This window comes from Podarcis melisellensis, assembly GCF_964234715.1.
Source record: "Podarcis melisellensis genome assembly, chromosome: 15".
NCBI classification, from domain to species: Eukaryota; Metazoa; Chordata; class Lepidosauria; order Squamata; family Lacertidae; genus Podarcis; species Podarcis melisellensis.
In genome coordinates, this window is record NC_138532.1 from 37,860,384 (window position 1) to 37,875,923 (window position 15,540).

At 45.9% G+C, this 15,540-nt stretch overlaps 1 protein-coding gene across 3 annotated transcripts in view; it reads left to right on the forward strand.

The window, feature by feature from the left end:
* Positions 1 to 5,917: 5,917 nt before the first annotated feature.
* HNF1B (HNF1 homeobox B) overlaps positions 5,918 to 15,540 on the forward strand; it is a 60,015-nt gene continuing 50,392 nt past the window's right edge. Inside the window, exon 1 of one of the 3 annotated variants that reach the window (XM_081890431.1) lies at positions 5,918 to 7,166. In XM_081890431.1, the coding sequence (XP_081746557.1) occupies positions 6,772 to 7,166 (395 nt within the window). In that variant the 5' untranslated portion in view covers positions 5,918 to 6,771. The remainder of the gene's footprint in view (positions 7,167 to 15,540) is intronic. The other 2 variants (XM_081890432.1, XM_081890430.1) reach the window with 2 other exon arrangements.

Sequence of the window (15,540 nt, forward strand, 5' to 3'; positions counted from 1 at the left end):
TTAGACTACCCACAAAGGATCAGCTGAAACACTGTCACCACCCCACCCCAATAAAATCATAGAATTTGAAGGGAGTCTGAGGATCAACTAGTCCAACCCCCCTGCAGTGCAGGAATATGTATCAAACCTTGGGTGGATCTAAAAACAGAGGAAAAAACCCATGTTATAAATAAGTTAGAAATTAGATCATTTTAACAACAAAATCTGTATGGAAAATCACTTTATAAAATTTTCTGCTCTCTGGCACCATCTGGTGTTGCATATGTATAGCGCATTCAAATCACTGTTTCTTTACTAATGTAGCTGGGTCCCTCCTTTCCTTTCTAGATCAACGACTGGGTTCTGCCATATGGAGGAAATAGACAGAGGTATTCCATGCCCCTACCTTTGCTGGCAAAAGAACCACTGGAATGTCCTCAGGAACCCAGAAAAAAAATGCTGAGCAGGCTCATATCCTGCTCCAGAGGGTAGGACCTGAACCAATGGCTTCTAGTTACAAGGAAGGAGATTCCAACTAAACATCAGGAAGAACTTGCTAATGGCTTGGGTTGCTGGACCGTGGGATGGACTACCTTGGAAGGTGATGGACTCTCCTTCCTTGGAGGTTTTTAAGCAGAGGTTGGATGACCATCTGTCATGGATGCTTCAGCTGAGGTTCCTGCACTGCAGGGGGCTGGACTAGATGACCCTTGGGGTCCCCTCCAACTCCACAGTTCTAGAACTCCATCTTTTGTGATGGCCTGAGAGCCTCTTTCGAGTTCCCCCAGATGACTTGTTTATTGGCTATTCATCCTGATTTCCTCACACAAAGTATACAGAGATGTTAGATCATGCCTGATCTATATTGATGTGTGCCTTGCTCCTTTGCACGGAAGCAAAAATCATTCGGTTAGTATTCCCTTGGAGAAGGGTAGGGAATCTCAGGTCTGAGGGCTGAAGCTGGCTCTCCTGGCATCTCTTCTGGGTCCCTCAAGAAGAGGCTGGAGCCAGGCCACACCTCTCACTGGCTCTGCTTTGCTCCCTCCTCTAATTTGTCCTTCACATGTAATAATACCTATTCCTGGCCTGGATTGATAGGGTGGGTGTGTATATCTGTCTGACCACACCCACTTTTGCCATGCCTGGCCCTTGGTATGTGTCCCAAAAACAAATGTGGCCCTCAGACTGTATAATCTTCCCCAAAATCCCTGCCTGAGAGGCTTGGATTAACTACCCAGTAAATACCCATCTATGTGAATCAGTCCTTGGCTGAGAGGTTAATACCTCAGTATTTGCAGACCCCAGACTGGTGCCGCACTGATCACACCCTCTCTCCCTTCTCCTCTAAGGAGGGAGACATGATGGCAATCATCAGTTTGCCTACCTTGATTAAAAGGGCCTTGTTCTTTCAGGGAAGGCTTTGATTTGGTAATTGAATGAAAGAGAAACACTTCCGAAGTGCGATGCATCTTTTGTTCAGTTCTCCCTTTCCAGTCCGCTTAGCCAGAGAGGGGCAAATGACGTTTTAAACCCGACGTTTCAGGGCGCTGGGCCAAAGCTGCCTGTAGCCAGGCCAAATGCCCAGAGTGGTCAGATAGGGACGGCTCAAGATGCTTTGCGGTTGAAGAACAAGATGTTGCTGCACATTGCATATGGAGAAGCTGACTGGACTGACAAGCAAATCTTGGACTGCGTACACCCCATACATTTAAAGCACAAAGAATCCTAAGAACTGTGGTTTACCTCCACAACAGCCCTGTTTAGGGAAGCTTTTAATATTTGATTAATTAATGTATTTTAATATTTTGCTGGAAGCCACCCAGCCAGATGGGTGGAGTATAAATAAATTATTATTATTATTATTATTATTATTATTATTATTATTATTATTATTAGTTCCCCACCTGAGGCAGGCACCTCACTCCAGCTTCTGCAGGGATGGTAAACATTCTCCACCCAAGGGCCACATTCTCTTCTGGGAAACCTTTTGGGGGCCACATTCCCAGAGGCAAAAATGGGCAACAAATGTAAAATTTGCATTTGTATGGTAGCAGTGGCGTAGCGTGGGTTGTCAGCACCCAGGGCAAGGCAAGTAATTTGCGCCCCCTAACCCGTGCATTTTAGCACTCGAGTCTCTTCCACTAGATTAGCGCGCCCCCCCCCTCAGATGTTGCGCCCGGTGCGGTCGGACCCCCCTACACCCCCACGCTACGCCACTGTATGGTAGGCTTGTTTGTACAACCTCACTCACACCCACTCTCCCTCCATCTAATTTCCTGTTGGGTCTTCCCTTGTTCCCCATCTCTTAGCCTGACCTCCCTCACAGGGTTGTTGTGAGGCTGAAATGGGAAGGAGAAGAACCATGCACACCCCTCTGAAATCCTTGGAAGATAAAAGTGGTATATAAGTGTACTAAATAAGTAAATATTCAGAGGTATACTGCTCATGCATCTGGAAGCAATTTCTAAACAGTATATATAAAATGCTGGGGATGTGGACCACGCAAAGAATAAGGTCATAACTATTCATAGAAATAGAAAGCTGTAAAATACCTGTTGAAATACATCAATATCCATAACACTTTAGAGTAGCAAAAATAAAACTTGATCGTTCCCTGATCCTAAGATCTCAGAGTCTAAATGCTGACAGTGGGGCTGCAGACGAGTAGAAGATAGGAGGGAGAAGAAAGAGAAAGCCACAGATAACAGACAATGGGGAATGGGGGATGAAGCTGAGCTCCTGTTAATTGAAATTTTGTGACTAGTCTGCAAGATTTGGGGTTCTGCAGAACTCTTTGTTCTAGTAAATGCTATATAGACTCTGTATAATTTGACAGACTTCACCCCTGGAGGCATGCTCCACTGTCTCTCGAGAAAGACGAATGCCAACAACATTTGCCATATTTGTTGAGCTTCTTTTGGGAATTCACCCCAAAAAGGCAAACTCAAACATACACATACTGGTTCTGTTGGCAAAAACCCAGACATTTTGCCAACTCCGGGCGCATGACAACCTTACAGGCTGCATTCGATTCTATATAACTTGGAGTGAGCCCAACCATTTTTTAAAAAATGCATTTCACTATTTCATGCCTATAAAAGAAAGATTTGGTCATATCTAATGCAAGAGTGGAGAACCTATGGCTCTCCAGGTGTTTCTGGATTCCAACTCACATCATCTCTGACCATTGGTCATGCTTGCTGCTGGGGCTGATGGGAGTTGTAGTCCAACAACATCTGGAGAGCCACAGAGCCCCCACCCCCCACCTGTCTACCCTGCTTTGGTTGGCGCTCAGCAAGCACCACTGTCAGCCTGACCTCATTCATGTGCTAGATTTTGTTATTAGCAAATAATTTTCTAGTGCAATTACAAGAAAAGGAGTGGATCAACTATGTCTTAAAGGTAAAGGGACTCCTGGCCATTAGGTCCAGTCGTGGCCAACTCTGGGGTTGCGGCGCTCATCTCACTTTATTGGCCGAGGGAGCCTGCGTACAGCTTCCGGGTCATGTGGCCAGCATGACTAAGCCGCTTCTGGCGAGCCAGAGCACGCATTACCTTCCTGCAAGAGCAGTACCTATTTATCTACTTGCACTTTGACGTGCTTTCAAACTGCCAGGTTGGCAGGAGCAGGGACCGAGCAACGGGAGCTCACCCCGTCGCGGAGATTCGAACCGCCGACCTTCTGATTGGCAAGCCCTAGGCTCTATGGTTTAACCCACAGCGCCACCCGCGTCCCTATCTATATCTTATGTATGATTAGAAAAGCCTCTTGTTCTTGGATGGAGGATAGAGAGGGGTGTGTAGAAACCAGTCTAGTGTACAAATGTAAAATTTACATTCTTAGTTCTGCCCACTTTTGACTTTAACCCCGCCCACTCCTGGCATGTGGCCCCCCAAGGTTGAGTAAAAGGGAATGCGGCCCTCGGCTTGAAGGTGGTTCTCCGCCCCTCATTTGTCTGCTTCATGCAGAGGCTTTTTTCTATGCAGAAGTGACACCTGTGTGTACAGGTTTAGGGGTGAGATAACTTGCAGAATCCACTGGCATAAAAATCTGGGGGGTTTTCTTCTTCTTCCCTTTGGTTTTGTGTTTTTTCACTCAAGGCTCTGCCAAAGTGCTTTTTAAAACAGAAACAAACCAAGACTCCTCCAGCTATATGGCAAAGGAGCCTCCTTTGAATTCAGGTATTGTTTTCCAGAAACAACCACACACACACACACACACACTTGCCTCATTCCACCACAGCTTAAAATAACCACTGCCCACTCTGGAAGTTAAATTATTATTTTTTCCTGCTGCGAACACAGTCAGCTGGGGCACTTCCTTGTTGGAGCTATATTAAACAGTCTTCTTTTTTCTCTAGCCACCCTCTTTCAAATACACCTCTGGAGGAAAAACTGGAAAGTGTTTAAACAAAACCGCCTAGGATTCTTTGCTCAGCCTAAATGGCCTTGCAACCGGCCATGCCCTCAGTTAAGGTTTTTTTTTTAGTGGAGGCAGGTAAACAGACCTGGAAAGGAGCAGACACCTTTGTTGTGTGTGGCTGTTAAATTTCATTCAGCTTCTCAAGTAATTTGGTGGCATGCATATATATATATCTCCAAAATTAAAGGCATTTTGTATGGGACCTGTCCCATACAAACAAATAAGTAAGCAATCGACAGTGCAATCCTATACTGGTCTACTTGGAAGTAATTTCCACTGACTTCAGTGGGGCTTATGACCAGGTAAGCAGGCACAAATTGGAGTCTTCCGTTGTGATATCCAGTCTCCTACTGCTGAAGACAGTTCCTAAATGTAGATTGGGAGTGGGGGGGGGGGGAAGTTGGTTGCAAATCTGGTGGGGGTTCCGTGTACTGCTTCACTCTGCCTATCCGTGCAGTCCACGGCCACGTGCAAGGCTGAGTCTCCTATGCACATCGCCACAAGTTTAGTCGTTTTCTCCAGATCACCGGCTGAAATGATTAAAAAAACCGAATCGCACTTTTAAAAAGCCATACGGACATAAGGACCATATCGCTTTTCTTTGACATGTTCAAAGGCAGGAAATACGTCGCCCGCTGACATTGGGTGTATGTGAACTTTTAAGGCTGCCGTTCTATGCACGCTTAAGCTAAGAGTAAGTTCCATTGAACACAGTGGCACTTACTTCTGAGTAAACACGCATTGGCTTACTGAAGGAAAGAGAGGAGCACATGTCTGAGACTGACCACACTTCTACCAGGAAGTGAGTCCTTGGACACAAACAGCGGAGCTTACGCCACAATCAACATACAGCCCCGTTCTCTGCTTGTGTTTACTTAGAAGTAAGTCCCAGTGAACTCTGTGGGAATTACTTCTAAGTAAACACGAATCATTTCAGCGGGCTGGAAGCGCTTAACTTTAGCCGGACCCTGCCTGCCAAAGTGTTTAATCGTTTTGTTTTAACTGAAATTGACTGAGTTAAAATGAAAGTTTGCTCATTACAAATCACAAGCAGGGCCTTTTTGGTTGTTTAATTAGGAAATGTTTGTTGACACATGTACACATGCAAGGAAAGTTTACCTATTGCATTCTTGCAAAGTACAACTTTTTTATGTGAAAATAATCATTCCTAATTTCAAGTCAACTTGTTCTCTCAAGGAAATGGAACAGGGCTGCAAATAAAAACCAACAAATCTTCCAACGTGGAATTATTTTTAAAGAAAATATTATCATATTTCATTTGAAGTATATATATTTTGACTAGTTCAATAATGCAATCTATTGTTTCCTATAGTTTAGATTTGGACCCAGATCTCGAATATAAAAATACACACATTTCAAACGTTGTTTTAAGTCTTGACAAATTTCTCTCTAATGAACCTCAGAAAATTGGAACTGGTAGCGAGTAGTCGGGGGCATAAGAAGGAGAAATAATAATAATTTGGGAAGTTCTTCTCTTGCGAAGTGACAGGTAATATTTGTCCTGTCAAGGTTTTCCCTACCAAACTTGAATCCAGAAAGAAATCGAAGGAGATAGAAAGAAATCTGGGAGTTATAGCTATAAAAACGGAACGTGAAATTGACCAAGCCACTATTTTAAGACAAGGGTGAAACTGTGATCCCGCAGAGCCGGTCAAGGGATCGGGACCCATCTTTCCCCAATTTATTTTCTTTTTAAGCGAACGGGGGGGGAGGGGAAGGTTTCGATCCTGCACGCTTAGCTCAATTTTTGGAGTTTACACGACGAGGCGAATCGATCTAATCTCCCCAGCGGTTTCCAGATTAGCTCCCCCCTCCCCACAAGAAGGAGAGACTCTCGGTCGCCCTTGATAGCTCATCTCACCCTCCCTCCCTCTCACTCTCTCCCTAAACAGGTTCAAAGTACAGTGAAGAAGAAGGAAAAAAGATTTGGCGATCTCTTAGACACCCTGGGTCTGAGCGCAGCCAATTCTAGACGTCGGACAGGGGAGAGAATCCTGGTGCGGCTCCCTCTCCCCCTCTCCCCCCCTCCTGCCCAGTACCACCCCCCTTGCCCATCATTTGCATGCTGCAAGAATGCCCCCGCCTGCCCACTTCATTTGCATATCTTATATTGCCTAATGGAGATCATCAAATTGGAGTAGAGGCCGGCCGAGGCATCCTTCGAGGGTGATTCTCCAGTGATCCTCTCGGCAGAAACAGGTGTCAAGACTGGAGATTCGGGGGGTTACCATCCGAAAGGGAAGCAAAGCTGGATTTCTGAGGGTCGGGAGTTTTTTGGAGGGTCTCTTTCCTCACCCCTTCCCTAACCCTTCCCCCCCTTTCTCTCTCTCCTTCCCCCCTGGTTTAAAATGGTGTCCAAATTGAGCGCTCTGCAGCAAGAACTTCTCGAAGCGCTCCTCACCTCGGGGGTGACCAAAGAGGTCCTGATCCAAGCTCTGGAGGAGCTGATGCCCACCTCCGGCACCGCCAGCGGGAATAGCAACGCCGCCAGCAACGGCGCCTACGGGGTCAAACTGGAAAACTTGCAGCTCTCGCCCAGCAGCGGCGGAGGCGGCGGGCCCGACGTGGACAGCAAGCCGGTTTTCCACACGCTGACCAACGGGCACGGCAAGGACAAGCTGTCCGGGGACGAAGGCTCCGACGACGGGGATGACTTCGACACCCCGCAGATCCTCCGCGAGTTGCAGGCGCTCAACACCGAGGAGGCGGCCGAGCAAAGGGCCGAAGTGGAGAGGATGATCAGGTAAAAATTAGGCAGCGGGGACGGACCGCGGGGCGAGGGTACCCGGGCTCAGGGCAAGCCGGGGGCGCAGCACCGCGCGGGGAACAGCCAAGTGAAAAGGGAGAGGATGGAACGTTCGGATCAAAAAGGGGGGGGGATGGAACGTTCCGATGGAACGTCCAGATCAAAAGGGGAGGATGGAACGTTCGGATAAACGGAACGTTCGGTCGGAGGGAGCCTTCGAAGCCGGCGGGAGCCTTTGGCGCAAAAACTCCTTTTTAAAAAGAGCACGGAACGCTTAAAGAAAAATGGGGGTGGGGTGGGGTCGTTTAAGAAGTTTCTATTTAAACTCTCCCTCCTCGCCCCCACAGTGCATCCCCATTTATTTCAAGTCTCCTATTGAAACATGGATCGATTGGGGAACCCACCCACCTCAAAATTTTGCCCAACCACGTTGTTGTGATCCCCGTGGCCAGCATACATATGCCTCACCCGCGCGCAATTTGAGAAGGCTTGTCTGGACTCAGGACTGAGGTGTTCCCCTTATTCGGCCATCCCCTTTTAAATGCATGAAAACCGATTTCCATGCTCCCTAAAACATAAGCTGAAAAACCTGCTTTCCTAGGACGCGGGCGGCTGGATCTTGTGCGTGTTTTACCCGGGAGTTAGTTCACTAAGTTGAGTGGGGTCCTCCTTTCCTAGAGAGCCTGTTTTAGGGGTGCAAGTCCCAAGAGAAATGAAAAACTCCCGCCTTCCCAGAATCCCCTCACGTGAAACCCTTCCCTCTCAAGCCCAGCAAGCTAGTAAACAAATTGTCACGGTAAGCGGGGTATATACTATGTTTTTATTATTATTTTACAGAATTTGTAGATTGCCCAAAATCGAAAATAAAATAAAACCCCTCTAAACCACTTACCATGATTCCACCCGCCATTTCAACAGGTTAAGCGGGAGGGAAAGGAATATTTGGACTGGAACTTTTTAAAAATAGAAAAACCGAAATATTAGCCACGCTTAGGGGAGAGTAAGTCCCATAGAATGCAAGGAGATTAATTTCTGAACGAAATTCGCCCAGGATTCCGACGCAAAAGAACCCAGTCGCTGTTCCGCTGCTACAGCTGTCCTTGTGGTTGTGCTTTTTGAAATCGACTTACCTAGAAGTTGAGTTTCCAGCTGCCCTCTGCCCCTCCCCTCAGACGCTTCTTTGCCCAAGGTGAAGGCCAAAAGGGAAGAAGGACGAGACTTAAACCGCCTGAGGGAGGGAGGGAGGGGGATAATTTCAAGGGGGTGGTGGAATAACGTGGGAATTCTTCCTTTATTTCACATCATCTTGTTTAAATGGGCTTTTCTTCGTGTGAGCGTGCACCTGTGTGTACATAATTTGTATAATGCCGTATACATAGAGTAGATATCACATCTGCAAGATACGTATGTATTATGTCGTGCCTTAATTAGGCATTGCACGCGTTCTATGGATGACGCACGTGTCATTCGTTGAAGGTCAAAAAATTGGTGGATTTTGACAGTCTCAGGTGAATTTCGGGACGGTCGGAAACTAGGCAGGCAACTCCTTCAGACACAAATCGCTGGCGATTAGCTTTTGTCAACCTCCGCGTATTATACCCGTGCATGTAATCGAGTTTTCATTTATTCGCAAGGACTGCCTGGAATTGGCAACATCGACGCAATGTCGAGAAATGGCCAAGTTTTGTGGGATTCGCTGACATTCTCTAATTTAAATTGATGAATATACAATATTTTCATGAAGCACACACACTGTGGGGAATTTTCAGCACCTATATTTGTACATGAATCGACAAGCGGCCAACTTTTCCGAAGTCGCTCTTATACAACGTTGACTGACCCATATTGTTGAATATATATTTGTGTGTGTGTGTGTTTGTAGATATATACTCCTCAGGTGCTTTTTCTAAAAAAAGACAAATCATAAGCATGATAACCCATAATAAATAATCTACCATCATCTAGTCAAGAAGCCATCCATCATAATCAATAATAATAGCGATATAAAGTCCATAAAGAGAAGTGGGAGTTTGTTGTTAAGGGGTATATAACAACAACAACAACTACTACTACTACTAGTAGTAGTAGAAATATATTTGTGGGTAGGCCCTAGAGAGAGAAGTGTGAGTTTGATTAAAAGGGAATCTAATAATAATTAACTCCGAGTAAACCCTTTCACTTCCTAGTAAGATTTCCAACCCTCCTCTCTCTGCAAAAACTTTTCTTTTGTTAAATAAGCACCTCGTTTGCTTCCATCCCCTTCTCCGGTCCAAGTTCCTCTCCTCTTCCCTTCGATTTGTTAGCTAAAGATCTTATAAATATGTGTGTATCTCTCAACTGAAAGTCAGCTGAACGGCTTTGACAAGTTGGTTACTAATTATCCCGCGTAGTTTACGATTTTTTTTTCCTTTAGCAAAATATCAACTAAATAAACTCTGCTATTTATTAACCCCACGCCTCAATTTAAAGAGAAGCTGGGGATTTCTTCCCGGTTTAGCTCAACTCTCCTCAGCGGCCTAGAAGCCAACAGCTCAAAAATGGCTTTCAGTCTAAAGGTAACTTTTTAAAAATAATAATAATACTTTTTTCTTGATTTATTATGATGGAATGTAATTGACTAGGGTTAGGTTAGGTTAGGAGAGCCAGGCATAAATATATTTCCTATTATTCCCATCCTGCTTTTTTATTTTTTTAAAAAAGCTATTTAAATGGGAAAATATGAGGTGTTTTGTTTTTTAAAAAGGATCCAGGAAATTCAGTAGTTTATTGAAGGATTTGTTTCGTCTAATTCAATTTCGTTGAAGTGTGTTCAGTGGGATATGCTTAATGTTTTGAGGATCGCAGCCTGAATTATTAAGGTACTTTTTGGCACCCGATCCAACGTATAATTTACTCGGAAGCAAGTTCCAGGGAGTTCAGTCGCGCTTGCTCCAATTTTAACTGGGCAACATAGGATTTAGTGAACGGGACTTTTCCGAACAAAGGGGGTTAGGAACGGGGGCTGTGTGGGCTGCAATCTACTATTGTCCGTTTACTTTGGAAGCAACTCAACAGAAACTGTGGCTTACTTCAGAGTAAACCTACCAGAACAAGGCCACACTTTTGGATCCCATGGGTGGGCTGGGGAAGTTCATCCCGGAGACCACGTTTCTTCTTTTGTGGCCGGATCTTAACCAAGTTTCCTTCGTTTATTTCCAAAGGCGCTTACTTTTGAGTAAGCGTTTTTTAACAGCCTATATAAGAGGCAGATCCCGCGCGCGCCTTTGTCCACAAGTCAACCCCAATGACTTCAAGGAGGTTTACTTTCCGGTAAATACCCAACTGCTTGGTTTAAACTGGTAGGCATATCGCCCCAAAGAAACACTCCGGTCCCATTTGGACGGAGCAAACGTCCCTTGATTTTCAGTGCTATTTACGTACGGGTAATAAATGTCACGAGGGGTGGGTTTGGGGAACGGACAACCTCCTTCCCCCCACAAAAAAACCCCTAACCCCCTGAGATTTTCAGGCCAGTATGTCAATCCAATTGCCTTGGACAAACTCTGGAATTAAAAAAAGGCTTGAAACCACTAAGCCTAATTTTAACAGCTCCGAGAGAGGAGGGACCCGAAGCCCCTTCCCCACCACCGGTCCGTTTACACGCCATATAATAAAACCGGAGCATTTGTATACGTGCTGCCGGAGCATTTAGAAATTCGCAGTACGGTGTTCTTTCAACACGTCTGTCCGCAGAAAGAAACACCCCCCCCCCCTCTATCGAGGATTGCGGCCTAAACCTTGTAGAGGCTGCAATCTTATCCACGGCTCCTCGATTAGAAAGGAAGAGGAAGCGAGGCCCGGTTTGAATTCAGCGGGGCTGACTCACGAGTAAACACGCACAAGATCAGGCCGCGCTCTTCTGGGAGAGAGAGAGAGAGAGAGAGAGAGAGAGAGAGAGACCCTTGGCACCTCTTGTAGGCAAGGCGTTTTGTGGATCCTAATCTGGTCAGTTTCCCATTGATCTGAATGATCTCTATTCGCAGAGATGGTCCAGGCCTCTCTCGATCCACGCTCGAGCCGGTTCGTAACAGTCCGATCCAATGAATGCGTATTTACTTAGAAGCGAAGCCCGTTGAGTTCAATGAGTTGGGCTCCCAGGGAAGTGTGGGCATAGGATTCCCAGGGCGAACTTACTCAGAAGTAAATTCAGTAGGGATTGCAGCCCAGGAGAATTCCACGGGAAAGACCCCCCAGCAGCAAGCTCTTCAGTGATTGCATTTTAACTCTGTTCCACGAGGCAGGAACCAGTTTGGAGTGCCTATGCACAGCATAGAAAACATGCAGAGAGGACCAAACCCATTTTTATCAAGGGCTTTCATCCCAAGTTTTCATATTATTTTATTTTGGCAGATTTTGTTGCAAATATTCAGTCAACCAAAATGATGGTTTTGGTGTGTGTGGGTGTGTTTTGGTGTATTATCAGATGTTAGGATGTATGGCAAAATGGAACCTCCCAAGTCTGGAGCAGTCTACCTCTGGGCCACAGCTGCTTGGTACTGATAGGAGGGGAAGTTCATATCTTGCCAAGGGTTCTGAAACTCATGTCTTTCAAGGGGAGGTTGCCCAGCTTGTCAGGAACCAAGAATGATGGACACTTCCCCCTGATGCGTACAATGAAGCACTTCTTATGTTTAAATAAATCTGACCCAAATCTGATGGCGTGGAAGATACTGGAGAACATAAACTTCCAGCACGTGGGGACTGGCTGTTATTAATTTATTTCTATAAATCATCAACAGAAAGATACACAAGAGCTTGCGATTAAAAAAAGAGAGAGAGGGGAGGAGGGTTATTCATTGGCAAAGTTGTAAATCAAATCCTGGTTTTGTGTATGTACCCACATGTGTCTCTGTGTAGCGGTGGGGGGAGATGTTGGTTGGTTAAGAAGTGAAGAGGGAAAGCCTACACAGAGATTTCCCCCCGCCGCCACATCTTTCAAAGCACACTCTTAAATAAATAAGCAGAAGCATGGTAGTTGTGCTCTTGCAGGAAGGCTCCTCAAATATTGCCTTGGCCTGCCCAGCTCTAGTCAATTCGCTCCAAGGCAGGTCATTCCAGTTGGCACCCAGTCTTACCTGGAACAGGGACGCGGGTGGCGCTGTGGGTTAAACCACAGAGCCTAGGACTTGCCGATCAGAAGGTTGGCGGTTCAAATCCCTGCGACGGGGTGAGCTCCCGTTGTTCGGTCCTTGCTCCTGCCAACCTAGCAGTTCGAAAGCACATCAAAGTGCAAGTAGATAAATAGGTACCGCTCCGGCGGGAAGGTAAACGGCATTTCCGTGTGCTGCTCTGGTTCACAAGACTTAGTCATGACTTAGTCATGCTGGCCACATGACCCGGAAGCTGTACGCCGGCTCCTCTGGCCAGTAAAGTGAGATGAGCGCCACAACCCCAACTGGACCTAATGGTCAAGGGGTCCCTTTACCTTATCTGGAACACAGCAATCAGCCTTATACTAAGTCAGACCAATGGTTCCTCTAGACCAGTGTTGTCTACACTGGCTGACAGCTGCTCTCCATGGTTTCAGGAAGGGGTCTCTTCCAGCCCTACCTGGAGATATGCTGCAAATTGAGCGTGGGGAGTTCTGCATGCAAGGCAGGTGCTGTACCCTTGAGCTAGGGCCTTTCCTTTAATATAGTGGTGCTGGATTCACATTTGTGGCTGGTTGAAGGGGACACCCCCTCCTTAGAATCATAGAACGATAGAGCTGGAAGGGACCCCGCGGGTCATCTAGTCCAACCCACAGCAATGCAGGAATCTTTTGCTCAATGTGGGGCTCAAATCCATGACGCCGAGATTAATAGAGTCTCATGCTTGGGCGGGGAGTGGAGGTGAAAACGGAACTTTGAAATCAAAGGACACTAATAGGGGAGCTGTTACAAAAAAAACAATTTCCTTTAAGCCTGCTAGATGTCATTGGACTTCGAATCCCATCAGCCCCAGACAGCATAGCCAGAGGTCAGGGATGATGGGAGCTGTGGTTCAGCAACATTTGGTGGTTACAGGTTCCCCATCTCTGCCCTTGGGACATTTGGCTAGTTCCTGCTGCAAAGAAAGGCTGGACTAGATGGTATGGTCCAGCCAGCCAGTCCTTATATTACAGTATTAGATTCAGGTAGGTAGCTGTGTTGGTCTGACGCAGTCGAAATAAATTAAAAAATTAAAAAATTGTCCAGTAGCACCTTAGAGACCAGCTACTAGACAATTTATTTATTTATTTCGACTTATATTATTTATCGCTTCTGGGCTCTTGCAGGACTAACACCCCCACTTCAGCCATAAGTGCACCCCTCTTCCAAAAGTAAGGAGATCAGCTCACTCTTGATGGTAGGACAAGCAGGGTGGGGTCATGTGATGCTAAAATTTGGTGCACCCCGCCCCACTGTTCTACACTGCAATCAACCAGTCACGCTTCCCTAAAACTGCCTCTGGTTGGGTTGTGATTGTTAGAACATGCTAACGTTTATTAATCTGAACAAAGTGTTTTGAAAATCACTTTGTGACTAAGGTGGAAAGGTGCAGGGATCCTACCCCTCAGTATTGGTCTCCCATCCAAGTGCTAACCAGGCTTGACCCTGCTTAGCTTCTGAGATCAGACGAGATCAGGTGTGCATGGCTGTAGACCACCTTAATGATGGTGTAAAAGATGGTACAGTTCCTGCACTATTAATACTGGTTTAGAAGAGGGATTTCAGCAGCTATAGCTTGTCATGTGAAGGGCTGCCTTTTCTATCTTTCACACGTTCTGAATCCTGGCAAGACAAGTCTGTGTGTGAGCAGTTCCCAGGTCCTGCTCTGGTTGTGATCACAGTCCCCTTGAAGGAGCAGCTCTGAGATCCAGCTCTGTCACTGGAGCTGCAGCTGTCCTCGGTGGCTAGGGAGTTTTTGTTGGTGAGACAGCTATGGCCATTCCTGGCTTGGGATAGACTGACCACAGTTGTCTGCATTGGTAACCTCACGGTTGGAATACAGAGGTACCTTGGGTTAAGTACTTAATTCGTTCCGGAGGTCCGTTCTTAACCTGAAACTGTTCTTAACCGGAAGCACCACTTTAGCTAATGGGGTCTCTTGCTGCTGCTGCACAATTTCTGTTCTCATCCTGAAGCAAAGTTCTTAACCTGAGGTACTATTTCTGGGTTAGCGGAGTCTGTAACCTGAAGCATATGCAACCCAAGGTAGCACTGTATTACACCGTTTACCTTCCTGCCGGAGTGGTACCTATTTATCTACTTGCACTTTGATGTGCTTTCGAATTGCTAGGTTGGCAGAAGCAGGGACCGAGCCACGGGAGCTCACCCCGTCATGGGGATTCGAACCGCCAACCTTCTGATTGGCAAGTCCTAAGCTCTGTGGTTTAGACCACAGCGCCACCCACATCCCTCTGAAGATGTTAGGGATCATCTGACTTTCTGCCTGCAAAGCAGATGCTCTTACCACTGAGATGCAGCCTTCCCCAGCAAGGCATAGCCTGCTCACCCCTCTAGGCAATTGGATCCATCCCTGAACAGTTCCTAGCATATGTAAGTTCATTCTAATTTGAAGTTGTGGATTTTATTCCATTGAAAAGCATTGCATTAGAAAGGAGGGTATGGTGTGTGTTAGCAAAATCCCTTCTGTGAGGTTACCTCTGGCACTATTTGCACTCGCGATGTTTCAGACGTCACACAAGGAGCACAGGTGTGCAATAAAAGTGCAATGCCTGACCTGTGCTGAACACATTGCTTGAAGAACTAGTCCCAGCAGTTTGTCAAAACCTTTTAAAGTTAAATTTTGTGCTAACTGCTGTCGGATTTATTTTAATACTGTTACTGTATTTTTAATGAACGTTGTTGTAAATCGCCTTGCAATCTTTTCATATTAGGCAGTACTATTTTTAATGCATATTCATATTTCTAAGAGAGAGAAGAAAAGAAAAATATCTGATTTGGCCTCAATTGAGAGTTCAAGGGAGTTGGATAATGGATAACCAAGACAGTACCCAAAAAATTCAATCAAAGCTACACTAAACTTTCCCTTAAAAACCTCTAAGGAAGGAGATTCCCTAATTTTCCTCAGCTGGCTGTTAATTGCCAAACTGCTCATCTAGATCCATGGTTTTCCTTAATATTTAACACCAGCCTTTCCTTGTACGCTTGGGCGTATCTTCATTCCCTGCTAGGGAGGTCTGAAAATGCTAAACATACATTGTAAACAACTTGACTCACCCACAGCCAAACAGGGGTTATCTTCAATCTGTGACACAGAGGTAAAAACACTCAGGTTTATAATAACCCATAATCCAGGATGCCCCTCATTTGATCTCCACTGAACAAGGTATGGAGCTCGTGGCTGA